The following is a 13,661-nucleotide window of genomic DNA, read 5'->3' as shown; positions in this document are numbered from 1 at the left end:
AATAAATAAGTAATTTTAAAAAGGATAAAAAACTTAATTCTATTTCGTAAGATTGTAAATATTAATACGAATCCAATTCGTTAATAACGATAAAAGTTAAAGATGAATCCTACTGGGGAAACATCCATTGCTGTAGATATTAGCATCACATAGTCACATTTTTATTTTATTCCAATTTCAAGCAGAATTGACACGTATCTAATGGCAACTCAAAATTTGACATGAATGTGTATGACATTGACATTTTAAACTTGTCGATTGTGGCTTGTGGATTGTTTTCAAACTTAATATATTTTTGGGATGGTTTTAGTAGTATAAAATAAAATATACACCTCAATTTAATTGCGAAATATGCATGTTATGGAACAGCACAGGATTAAATCGGTAATTCATCCTAGTTTTACATATCCATGCGATAACACGATGTAGAGAAAACAAAAAAGTTATAAAAACTTATCTTATTCCAGGCTCCTCCTAACGCTTACTATATATCCGAATTCATATCAGAGGATGAAGAAAAGTCTATACTGTCAAACATCTACGCGTCTCCGAAACCGAAATGGACGCAGCTTAGTAACAGAAGACTTCAAAACTGGGGCGGGATCCCGCACAGTAAAGGCATGATCGCGGAGACAATTCCAACGTGGCTGGATTCCTGCTTACAGACCATTCATAATTTGAACGTCATGGGAGGACACAGACCTAACCACGTTTTAGTAAATGAATATTTAGCTGGGCAAGGAATAATGCCGCATTTAGATGGTTCTTTATTCTATCCAACTATAACAACTATTTCTGTAGGTTCTCACACTGTTTTGAAGTTCTTGGAACCCAGTGAAGCTGAAACGGTTCCTAAACCCGTGTTCTCATTCCTATTGGAACCTAGAAGCTTATTGGTTCTCCAAGACAAGCTTTTCAGCCATTATTTACACTGTATTGAGGAGGTGTATGAGGATAGTTTGGATGATTCAGTCGTAAATTTAGGGCTTTGCTCCGATAAATATGTGAAAGGATCTGCTGTCAAAAGGGAGACAAGGATATCGCTGACAATTAGACATGTGCCTAAAACTAGTGCTTTTAAAATTAATATTGGAAATAAAAGATAACATTTTGATATCTCATTTTATTAAGTATGCACACATTTGTAATCTTACTTGTTGAACTTGGTTAAGCTATTTTAACTCAGCACACTTTAACCCTAAAAACTTATTTAGGTAAGTTCATTTTCAAAACATGCATAATTTTATTTTTAATAGTTATTTAAATACAGATAAATTACTTATTTTAACTATTTAATTGTAATGAAAAAGACTTAAGCTGTTAAAACAAATGTTAGTATTTTCTAAATGTTTGAATAATTAATACCACAAATTGCACTATATTATCACTCAAATATGAAAAAGATTGTAATCCTTAATATTATTTATTTAATATTCAATCATCCTCCATGATCCCCTTCCAGATTCAAAATAACAAAAACATAAATCACCATTTCCCAAAATCTAGTTGGCTTAATTTTCTTACCATACACAATGTGTATTTAACTTATATTTTACATTATTTTTGTATATTTTTTTGTCATGGGTTTGTCAAAATTATTGTTTAGTTCTAGATATCTGCAGAATGGGGCGGGGTACTTGAGCCGAAGGCTGTTGGCCTCCGAAGCTGGTCACTCACCGTGTGAGAGTGGTGGTCAAAAGGAATCAGCAAAAAGTGCCATAAATGCGGTAAGGAATCTTGGCATATTAACAATACCTATATTATGGGCAGTATGCATATTATACCAGGCGTACGCGCAATTACGTCGCGACGCTACAAGTACATGCGGCCCACGCAAATCTTGGTGTCTAGCAGTAGTAGTTGCCGCACACCTCTACAGAACGGACGTCTGCTCGTGCTTGGGTTTATACCTATCTCTCGTAATACACGCGTTTTATTAGATAGTGAACCTTCTATACCTAATCTGTGATATGGGCACTATGAAGGCACAACACAGCGGATGTCATTCCGATGTAGAGCAGAGCCACAATTGTCGACATCACTGCTACTGACGTCACAGGCCTCCATCGGCTACGGTAACCGCTTACCATCGGACGGGCGGTGTGCTTGTTTGCCACCAAAATTTTAATTAAAAAAAATTATATGGCCAATAAATAAGTATTTATTTTGCGAAGCTAATGACAATTGACATTGTCACGAAATTCCGAAACAGAACTCATCTCCTGTCAAGAATTACCGACAGTTCTTTTAAATCTTGTGACAATTGTCATCATCATCATCATAAACTTCGCAAGTCAAATACCTGTTTATTGCCAATATAATAAAGTTTTTTAAAATAATACAATGATGGTGGCAAACAGGAATATGGCCCGCCCGATGGTAAGCGGTAACTGTGGTCCAGGGATGCCTGTGACGTCAGCAATAGCGACATTTGTCGAATTGTCGCACCTGTCACCGTGGTGAATTAGGGGCCAGTTGGCTGTCAAAGCTATAAGAACATTTATAAATGCATATATTTGAAATAATCGTAGAATATTGTCACATGTGGTGAAACAGCGGCCCAAGATATGTGTGTAATCAATGTCAATCATCATCATCTGATGAGATATCCATGTTTAGCCGTATTGACATTGCTTTGTTTTTCATTTTTTTTATTTGACATTGTTAAAAATTTAGTTAATGGATCGATTGCTTATAATGGTTATAAATTGTGTATTGATTGACATTTGTATAACTATAATTGTATTTTTCTACCCTACTTGACGATCATAATATAAATTCGTATAGATTAGTGCAAAATAATGTACATTGTAATTTCATATTATAAAATGCGCTGCCCTCTGTATTCATATTCTGGACCACCGGAAGACCTCCTTCATCCATTAACGTATATATCTATGGACTGGCCTTACGGGCACTAAAAATGGTACTAGTTTAGCGGTGTGCCTCACGAATTCCCTCCAATCGTGCAGTCTAACGCAACTAGTTGCGACCAATAGCGCGCGTGATGCGAACTCATCAACCAATCGCGTTGTACCGGTGTCACACCGCTGTACTGGCCCCTGAAGGCCTACCGCGAACCACGTTCGACGTGTTGCCTCTCTGTCGCACTTGTTCATTTGTACGTAAGTGTGACAGGGAGGCAACACATCGGACGTGGTTCGCGGTAGGCCCTCTGTTATGCCTCATTATTATTGTCTGTTAAGCCAGTCCCTAGATATCTATGTCAATGCCTTCATCTCACAACGCATGCAGCCGCATGGCTGAACACACTGAATGTTGACAACTGACTTAATACATGTTTTGTTGTAATTTTAATTGTCAATTTATTGCCTATATTATGTACTTGTGCCATACGACTAAATAAAATAAATATTATAAAATAAATAAATCTAATCGTATCTTCTGTTTTGGTTTCAGAAAGCGGCAGTATGCGGCGTGTATGTTGCAGACGGCCGGTTTGAGCTGACTTCGTTCGGTCAGGAAGTTGAGGCGGGCAGTAATAAGCTCACCCAGCATCTCAACGTGTAAGGACTGACATGCTTATTTTAACTCGTACAGCTTGTTCTATTACAGTAATAGGTACTTAGGGCCACCGCACATTAGCTTCTGCCTCGCGTCGTCCCCTACGCAGAGTTTCGCGTAATATGCCCTATTTTCTAGGACACATAGACAATTTACATATGACCGAATTTTGACAATACCAAAATTGCATTCTTGTAAAAAGATAAGTTTCTAAGATAGTTTCCCTGTAGCGCGTTTACCTATTGTTTATGAATAACGCCATAAATAAAACTTACTTACTTCTCTGGGTTTTGACAACCTTTCTGAAAATGGTCGGACAGACAGACAGACGCACGAGTGATCCTATAACGGTTCCGTTTTTTCCTTTTGAGGTACGGAACCCTAAAAAACATATATGTACAGTCGACGTCAAAGAGATCTTTACGACTAACGTTACAAAAAATTATTTACACGACTTTATTGTCATAGCATTTAGGTCGTGTAAACATTTTTTTGTTACTTTGGCTGTAAATTTCTCTTTGACGTCGACTGTACATGAAATCATACAAATACGTAGCTCTTTCAGAAAACATATCAATTCTTACAAAAGTAAAAGAAAATAAAGTCAATAAAAGAAATGAGAATACATATTATATGTATCTGACTGATCGTCATGAGATGCCTTCATAAAATTTGATGTGTTTTCTTATCTGAGCTGAGTCACCTATAACTCTACACATAATACAATGCTTTTAATTGCTACTTGTTTTTATTACAGTTTTATCCTTTCTTTCTCGGGTATCAGTTTCCTCATTCTCCTAAGATCTTCTTCCACCCAGGCTAGCTACCTTTTCTTAGGCTTACCACTAGGCCTTTTCTGTATACGCCATATAAAAACGCGGCAGCGTGACAAGCCAAGTTCAAAAGAAAAAAGAACTGGCGACGCAGCAGCCGTGTGTTATATAATATATTACACGAACCATTTGGAGCCACTTTTAACCCCTGCGTAACTCAAAATCCATTAAACATAAACATATGAAACTTGGTTTATTCATTAAGAGTATTAAGAGGCTAACTAGAGTATCAAATTTCATGAATATAGGTCAACCGGTTATTAATATACAAACATCTAAAAATCGGGATTTTTCTGACTGACTCATCACGTACGTACTGACTGACTGACCTATCATCAAAAACCTAATTTAACCCATTTTCACGTGTAGTTAAAGTTCAGGATTTGTCTTGGCTAGTTTTTATACCAAAAAACTTACTTACTTACTTGGTTGGCGCGGTGACCCAAAATTAGTCTTGGCCTCCAACACAAGAGCACGCCACTTTAATCGGTCCAGAGCGGTATCCCGCCAGTTTTCGCCGACGCCGAGCTCACGGAGATCTGCCTCCACTCTCTCTGCCCAACGGTATTTAGGACGACCAACAGGACGGCGCCTAGTTGGTCGACCCAAGTAGGCCCTTTTGGCTGCCCGATCTTCACCCATCCTTTTGAGATGGCCAAGCCAGCGGAGACGAAGCGCTTTGGTCTCACCTATTATATTCGGCTCGGCTATCAGATGTTCTATTCCGGCATTCTTTCGGATCCTCCAACTGCCATCGTCATTTTTGACGGGTCCCAGAATCTTCCTTAACACCTTACGTTCTGTGACTAAAAGGCTGTTCTCCTCCTTGAGTATTAGTGTCCAAGCCTCACACCCATACATCAGAATGGGGCGGATCACGGTCTTGTAGATCCGTACCTTAGTACGTCAACTAAGAAGCTTGGACACCGAAACCTTATGGAGCGCAGCACTGTAGCGTAAGGCGTTTTGAGTCCGGATGTTGATTTCGTCCTCCCTTGTATGTGGATCCGAGACAGTGCACCCAAGGTATTTTAACTTGGACACTCCTTTGTAAGTGCCAAAAAACTAAATTTTAAAAATAAAAGTTAACATGGGAGAAATAATAAAGCGTGTAGGTATGTAAAAACTGAACAAGCCAAATCCTGAACTTTATTACACCCCAAGCAAACTAGAACTTGGCACCCATATACCTAGATCTCAATTCTTTTTCCGGCGAAGTCAACAACGACGAATATTCTTTTCATCACACTCGCTCAGTAAATGTGGAATTGCACGCAGGTTTAGCGGGAGTTATAGAAAAAACGTTCTCCCTAGGGAGTTATGAAGTTTCTAGTGCCATAATTAACAGTTTGTTTGTCTTTATACTTAATTTTTGTATCGCAAGTGTAATGAAAAACATTGTGTGTAACTGGGGGCGTAATAATATTGCAAACTCGAGTCTATAAATCGCTCCGGCAAGCCTTCGCGATTTAACTTACTCTCGTTTGCAATATTCAACTTACGCCCCATGTTGCACAGTGTACTATAATATTGTACTTGGCTCTCATTTCACATTTATGATGGGATATTATATTGTCTTGTTTCGTCATATAGGCTGGGCCCTGAATTTAAAGTGGGCCAAGCGGTCGTGGTGACTGACGTGGGCGAGTACGAGGCGGTGGCTCTCGCCAGCTTCGGTCCCAAGGACGCCGGCGAGGATGAACTGGAAGGCCTCCATGAGGGGAGGGTAAGGATTTGTCTGTTGGTTCATTTGCCTAACTTAAAGCTTTGTCACACAGGCGCCTTTTCCGGGCGGGACGTGAGCGGGGCGCGCCGCTTTTACATATCACGCTTACACTCACGGCCCGCCCGGAAAGCGCGCCTGTGTGACGGAACCTTAAAATTTTACCGAAATGGTTTTTACGCGTAGGTTTTTATTACGATGAAGTAATCATCTTTTAAAAATAAGCTTTTATTACATATAAATATTATAGACATCTCTGCCTTATGGTTGACTAGTAGAGAATGCCATTTGGCATTAAGTCCGCCATTTGTACATTGTTGTACAGTGGAATCCGCTTATAATGACATCGAAGGGAACTGACTAACACGTCATACTAAGCGGATGTCATATAAAGCATAGTTGTACAACTTCTTATTTTTGTTATGTTTTCCAAATTAATCTCAAATTCCTTTGTGAGAGATGAGCTTTCTTAAATTTGTAACAAATATCAACTTGTCACTGAGAATCAAAACTAAAATACCTTACACGTCACGAACGCACCAAACGTCCTCGCAGGGAAAGACGTGGTGACGGCCACGAAAACCAGCGAATGTGTCAGTATAACCGGACATAATTTCATGGAAATAGGATTTTTAGGTTATAGTAAGCGGTTTGTCACTATATGCGAAGTCATCTTATCCGAATTTGTCACAAAGAGTTTTATATGAAAACCAAACTTCGCACAGTAATTACGTCATAGTAAGCGGTTGGTAAGTATTATAAGCGGAGTCATAATAAACGGATTCTACTGTATATATGAAATGAAAATGAAAAATGAAAAATTATTTATTTAGGTATCAAAAATGCAGCTTATTACATTGTAGAAGGGTATTACATTTTTAAAAGTATTCTATTGTTAGACAGCCTAGGAATAGTATCCTGAGCCCTAAACTAGGTAAACCTGTCTTATAGGGATCAGGGATTAAACCACTGCTAGTTCTAGCAATGCAGCAAACGTTGGTTGGGAAGTATACACAAGTTAAAAATTTATACCGAAGGTCTGATCACTTACATATAGAACTAAACATATACAATGCAACATTTATGGCAACATTTTTTTATAATTTAACACGGATGATAGAAATATGACATTGCCCTTAGACTAGTATCAACTGTATATATACTCATCTGTTTATACATTTATATTTACCGTTAGACTATTACTATTGTTTATTATACCTACTGCTAAGATAATTACGCAAGTGTGTGTGTGTGTGTGTGTGTGTGTGTGTGTGTGTGTGTGTGTGTGTGTGTGTGTGTGTGTGTGTGTGTGTGTGTTGTGTGTGTGTATTGGAGTGTGAGTGTGAGTGTGTGTGTGTGTGTGTGTGTGCGTGTGTGTGTGTGTGTGTGTGTGTGTGTGTGTGCGTGTGTGTGTGAGTGAGTGTGTGCGTGTGAGTGAGTGTGTGCGTGTGAGTGTGTGTGTGTGTGTGTGTGTGTGTGATATATTGCGCAATAATTTCATATGATGTCATGTAGATTTATTTAAACAACAAACTTACAATATAAAGTAACCTAAAATTAAAACTAGGTACCTACAAAACTAAAAATTTCATTTTTGGTACAAGCTTTTATCGCTGACCGTACTTTTCTTCCCACAGGCAACTAATACTCATCGAGACAATTCTAAAAACCCCAAACCCAATTAGGTTTTGTTGTTTTATCACAGAGTTCCTATGGCCACCTCCGATCTCCATCATGAGATCAGCTCGATGACACCATAATATTGCATTGTCATTGTCACCCGACTTACGTATGTATACCAAATTTCAGCTCAATCGGAAACCGGGAACTGGATCAAATTTAACTTGCAAGATTTGATTACAGACAGACAGACAACGGTCAGGTGAAAGTAAATAAAAGTTTGTAAAAACTATATCTAATACGGCCCCGACACTATCATGGATACTGACATTACTTTGACGGAATGACGGTTTTAGTGATAGTGTAGGGAGTGTCATGAAGGAATGACGGCAAGTAATGAAGTTTATTTTATACGGCCCCGACACTATCATAAATACTGACATTACTTTGACGGAATGACGTTTTTAGTGATAGTGTAGGGAGTGTCATGAAGGAATGACGGCAAGTAATGAAGTTTATTTTAATAATTTCCGTCAGTATTGGAGTTATGTCAAAGTAATGATACTAGAAATGACATTATACTGACAGTGAATTGATTAGAATGATGGAATCAGAAATGACAGAAAGAATGATGGACGATAATGAAGTTATTAAACATTTATAATATTTTTGAAGAAATGTCAAAATAATGACATTATACTGATAGTGAGTGGAGCGCATCACTCTAATCCCTCATTCCGTCATTTAAAGTACTTTGAAGAAGGTTTTATACTAACAAGAGTCATTACTGGCATTTAAATCAATAAGTGAAGTATACCTACTCTATTATCATTACTCTAAAGTTTATTTTCACTTGACTCTTAAGAAAAAAGGAAAACATGCAGAATACAACGCACAAAGAAAATCTCTGTCCCTTTCTAAAAGTTTCCATACATGAAATAAAAACCTTTTATTTTATGTTGTTTACAACAATTTAATTATATTTTTACCGGGAAACGCAAAATTCGAAATTTAGTTATCTGCCTCTTTATCGTTCGAATATGCAAAAGTGAGGATTATGATGATGAAAAGTGATAGAGAGGTTAGATAACGAAATTTCGTGTTTCGCGGTAGACCCCCAGATTGTGATGGATTGTGGTAGTGGCGCCCCCGGCGCAGAGTTTCGAGTAATATTCCCTATTCAGGGAAATATAATAATATTACGCAATACTCTGCGTAGGGGGCGCCTCTAGCACATATTGAGGGCTTAACGCGAAATTTCGTTTTCTGCCTCTTTATCACTCTTGCGTATTCGAGCGTTAGAGACTGCTAACGAAATTTCGATTTTATTCATAATTCTCTTCGACGTGATGAGGAAAGTGATCGAAACACCAAGAGGCATTAACTGGGGTACTAAGGAACTGGATGATCTTGATTACGCCGATGACATCGTGCTGATTTCGCCATCGTTAGCCCATCTTAAAGCGAAACTTGAGAGCCTTCAAGAGGAAGCTGAAGCCATGGGCCTGCGAATCAACCGAGGGAAGACTGTCAACATGCGAGTAAAATCAGATTGTACGGATCCTTTATTGTTCAAAAACGATCGCCTTGAATCAGTCTCCAAGTTTGTATATCTCGGCAGTACACTAACATGTCGGGGAGGTGCAGACGAAGACGTCGAGAGCAGAATCAAGAAGGCAAAAGCTGAATTTGCTCGACTCAAGCCTGTCTGGGACTCAAACGTTCGCACTCGCCGCGTAAAAATTTCCCTCTTCGAATCCATCGTCAAGTCCGTGCTGCTCTTCGGCTGTGAGACGTGGAGAGTGACAAAAGGGCTGACACACAAGTGTTTGTCAATAAGTCCCTCCGGTCGATCCTCCGCATATTCTGGCCGAAGACTATAAGAAATGAGGATTTGTGGAGTATGTGCCGACAACCTCCGATCGCCCAAGAAGTAGCGCTGCGGAAGTGGAGATGGATCGGTCATACTCTGCGAAGAGGAGATACGAACAACGCCAGTATCGCGTTCGAGTGGCGGCCTCAGGGCGGGAAGCGAGCCCGCAAACGCCCTGTACACACCTGGAGGCGCAGCGTAGAGAACGAGCTGACAGCCGTAGGACTGAGCTGGAACGAGGCCAAGACGGTTGCTGAAGACAGGAAGGCGTGGAAGGATCTTGTGGAGGCCCTATGCACCTCCGGGGTGCCCTAGGACAGACAACAACAACAAACCGCAGAAACCCCGATTAGTTTTAATCAGCAAAATCCTAACCACTTTTTTAATAATTATGTACAAGTATTAGTATTTCGGATACCCCAAAAACCTGTGTCTTAAAGGTCCTTCCCTCAGCATAATATATAGAATGCGACAGAAAAATGCGGTACTAAAGACTTTTTCATAAGGAGCTGAAACGAAAAGAGATACTTGCCACAGCCGTATTTATTTTACTAACCAAATAAAAACAAAGTATTTTTATTACAGGTAGGTTAACTAGGTTGCATATCAGGTTCCGTTTTTCTTAACCAAATACATATAAATTCTTACATAAAAGAAGAATCCAGTAGGTACAGTCAGCGTCATATAGTAGGTAGCATCCAAAGTATTCAAATAGTTCGGTACACCATATAATAGGTATGTATGGCGTACCGAACTATTTAAATAGGTACTTTGGATGCTATATGATGCTGATTGAACTTTAAGAATAGTTTGATTCCCGGTTCGTGGTAAGAATTAAAAAAAAATATTTGTATACATTTTTTAACTACGAGTACCAATCTTTCACACAGTCATGACGCATGCACGCACGATAAGGTTGATACTAAATTAATATTCTTTTTAATTACCTATTTCTTTTTCTGCATTTTTCTGGCTCGTCGGGCATAGAGTTGCCACAGTACATAGTATAGTTACGACAGGTTAGAAAAATTTGCATCGATGATTGAATAATGTTTTGGTTTTGTGTTCTTCAAAACGTACACTACAATTTAACTAAGAACGGTTAGGAAAATAATAACTTAAAATTCCCCGTGAAAAGAAATGATGAAAATACTGATAGAAATACTGATAAGTGTGTGGGGTGATTTAAGAATGTCATGACCTGACTGGACCAAACGCTGGAGCGTCATGAAATTTCATGTGATGACTTGATAGTGTCGGGGCCGTATAAAGAGCCCCTCCGCCAACAGTTTGGCAGAAGAAAAAACTGTACAAATAGGGCTTCTTTCGCCTGAATAAATGTTTTATTTATTTATTTATTTTAGTGCCAAGGATGCTGGCAGCATTTCCTCGCTGAACCGCAACGCTTATTCGAGGAAGCTGCCAGCTCTTTGGTCCCCAGTGACTTCAACCAGCCGTTTGGCCAAATCGTTTAAAAGTAATGTGTATTTTTGCAGGAGAACATACGCTGGGGCATAGGCGCTGGATATAAAGTCCTGAATCCATACGGTTTTGCAGAAAAGCAGATGTATTACGACGTTGGCCAGTACAGAGACGCCACGGGTGAGGCCTTCACGCTCGCCGAGTGGAAGTGAGTGCATATACAACTTGCCTCATAAAAAAAACTATATTATTATATTTTTAACTAGCTGTGCCCGGCGCCGAGCCCGCGTGGATTTCGGTCTGTGTCAGTAAGCGGCTAATTTCTAATCCTAATTTCTCTCCCTCTCCCCTGGAGGCGGAACTTGAAGTAACGTTGACAGATGGATGATGGATATGCTAGAGGACTGTAGTCCAAGTATATATATTTTACAATTAGGTACCACTAAATAAAACTACACTCCAAAGGTAGGTAATAGCTTTTTTGCCCTTATTCAAATTTTACACGTGATTTAAACGACAGAGTAGTAGGATTATATCGGACGATACAGTAAGGTATACGCGCGCGAGCGAAATCGAAGCGGCCTGCCTGGCTAGAGCGCCACTCATCGTGGTCTTCTTCAGACTCCTGGTGGAAGACCACGTGCTCCTTGTAATCTCAATGCGGTGCGAGACTTTCGCGAATGATTCGATTTTTTTCTGGAAGGCATGGTAATGCGTATAAAATGCGAATCCCAAATCGTTTGACTCCGCAAACGACCATTACCGGATTAAGATATTTTGATGCCCTAAGCATTTTTAGACCATGGTGCTCCTTCTCCCTAGGGTCATGAAGATTACATTGAATTTTTTTGGTAAATTTAGTGACGTTCATTGCCGCATTACAGCTGAGAATTAAAATAGAGTAATGCTGCTGCAGTCGCCACCCGAATTTCACCTTTATCACATCTTAGAATGTTAATGAAAACGCGAGCGAAGCGAGCGCGAAAATTTTCCATATAAAAACGCAATTTGATAGACAGTTGTACATTTTTACTTTTAGTATGGAAATCAGTCACGTCATTTTATCACGAAGATTGACAGTGCTGTAGCAGTAGTCATTTTAGTCATTTATTCAATATTGCAATGTCATGTACAGTCACCTGCAATAACATGTTACTCTTCCAAGGCCGCAAAAATATGTGACACGCTCTTATGGCTCTACAAATAAGATCGTGTCAAATATTTTTGCGGCCTTCAAGGAGTAACATGTTTTTGCAGGTGACTGTACATAATAAGGTGTTTCAATTTAAAAGGCCAGTTCATGACACCCTGTAAGGGCACACAATAGTAAGATACATGCATATTTGCAGTTTTATACCATTAAACAGGTCTCTAAGGCGATATAATAATAATTTAAACTTATCGATTAATCAATAAAATGTCAGCTATTAACATAAATTAATTCAGGATTGTAACGTCAATAAATACATTGAAATAGTTAGTTAAATTATTTTATTTTGTCAGCATATTTATAGTATATTTTAGGAATGTCTTTTATAATCTTATAGGTAATAGTTTTATTTGTGGTACTAATAGGTCAAGTTATGATAAAAAAAAATCCTAAATTAACAGTAACTTTGCAACAGAGTAATACTGCTGCAGTTGCCACCCGAATGTGATCTTTATCATATCTTAGAAAATTATTGAAAACGCGAGCGAAGCGAGCGCGTAAATTTTTCGATATAAAAAACGCAATGTGATAGACAGTTGTACATTTAGTATGGAAATCAGTCACATCATTTTATCACGAAAATTGACAGCGCTGTAACAGTAATGTTGCAACAGAGTAATGCTGCTGCAGTTGCCACCCGAATGTCACCTATACCATATCTTAGAAAATTATTGAAAACGCGAGCGAAGCGAGCGCGAAAATTTTTCGATATAAAAAACGCAATTTGATAGACAGTTGTACATTTAGTATGGAAATCAGTCACATCATTTTATCACGAAAATTGACAATGCCGCAGTAGTAACTTGCCACAGAGTAATGCTGCTGCTGTTGCCACCCGAATGTCACATTATCATGAAGTATCTTAGAAAGTTATTGAAAACGCGAGCGAAACGAGCGCGAAAATTTTTCGATATAAAAACGCAATTTGATAGACAGCTGTACATTTTTACTTTTAGTCCCAACCAGGCGCGAACCCAAGATTTCATACAGAGAAGGGATGGTAAAGTTTTCTATCAGCCTAGCTTCGCATAGGGCTCGATATTTAAGGGTCTCAGCGAGGTTGTTTTCATATAGAAAAGATGCCAGAAAGCAGAGCTTGGAATTGACCAAGTGAATTGAATTGGCGAAGGGTGAGCAAGGCAGCTGCTGTGAAAGAGGAAAGCTTGGATTTGGATCCACGCCCAAGTGTAATTAAGGCAGAAGGCCTCGCATAAGACCTAACGCCGAACTGCAAAAGAGTGGCTTGAAATTGAATCTATGCATGTAATCACGACTCTTCTAATTTTCGCTCTTTGGCTTCACTCGAAAGCGCTACTTGATAGGATGCTTTTAGTTTTCGGCTTTCACAAATTCATAAGGGGCCCCCCCTTATACTTTGACAGTTAGGTCTCAGAAGTGCGGCTAAGGAGCAACTCGACTTGGCCGACAAATCTGGCGTGCAAGAGAGCAAAGCAT

At 39.1% G+C, this 13,661-nt stretch overlaps 2 protein-coding genes across 3 annotated transcripts in view; both read left to right on the top strand.

Moving 5' to 3' along the window:
- Nucleotides 1-263: 263 nt before the first annotated feature.
- On the top strand, nucleotides 264-1,114 carry LOC134668044 (alpha-ketoglutarate-dependent dioxygenase alkB homolog 6). Its single transcript, XM_063525492.1, has 2 exons — nucleotides 264-384; nucleotides 468-1,114. The coding sequence occupies exons 1-2, from the start codon at nucleotides 352-354 to the stop codon at nucleotides 1,104-1,106; spliced, it is 672 nt and encodes a 223-aa protein (XP_063381562.1). The 5' UTR covers nucleotides 264-351; the 3' UTR covers nucleotides 1,107-1,114.
- A 358-nt stretch (nucleotides 1,115-1,472) lies between these two features.
- The window catches only part of LOC134668032 (cytosol aminopeptidase-like), a 40,357-nt gene continuing 28,168 nt past the window's right edge, over nucleotides 1,473-13,661 (top strand). For both annotated transcript variants that reach the window (XR_010098712.1, XM_063525476.1), the window contains exons 1-4: nucleotides 1,473-1,727; nucleotides 3,421-3,527; nucleotides 5,952-6,084; nucleotides 11,071-11,204. Coding sequence is in view for 1 of the 2 variants with exons in the window: in XM_063525476.1 (XP_063381546.1) it covers nucleotides 1,581-1,727; nucleotides 3,421-3,527; nucleotides 5,952-6,084; nucleotides 11,071-11,204 (521 nt within the window). In the remaining variant the exon portion in view is untranslated. The remainder of the gene's footprint in view (nucleotides 1,728-3,420; nucleotides 3,528-5,951; nucleotides 6,085-11,070; nucleotides 11,205-13,661) is intronic.

Source organism: Cydia fagiglandana, chromosome 10, assembly GCF_963556715.1.
Source record: "Cydia fagiglandana chromosome 10, ilCydFagi1.1, whole genome shotgun sequence".
NCBI classification, from domain to species: domain Eukaryota; kingdom Metazoa; phylum Arthropoda; class Insecta; order Lepidoptera; family Tortricidae; genus Cydia; species Cydia fagiglandana.
This window is presented reverse-complemented; position numbering and strand designations above follow the sequence as displayed.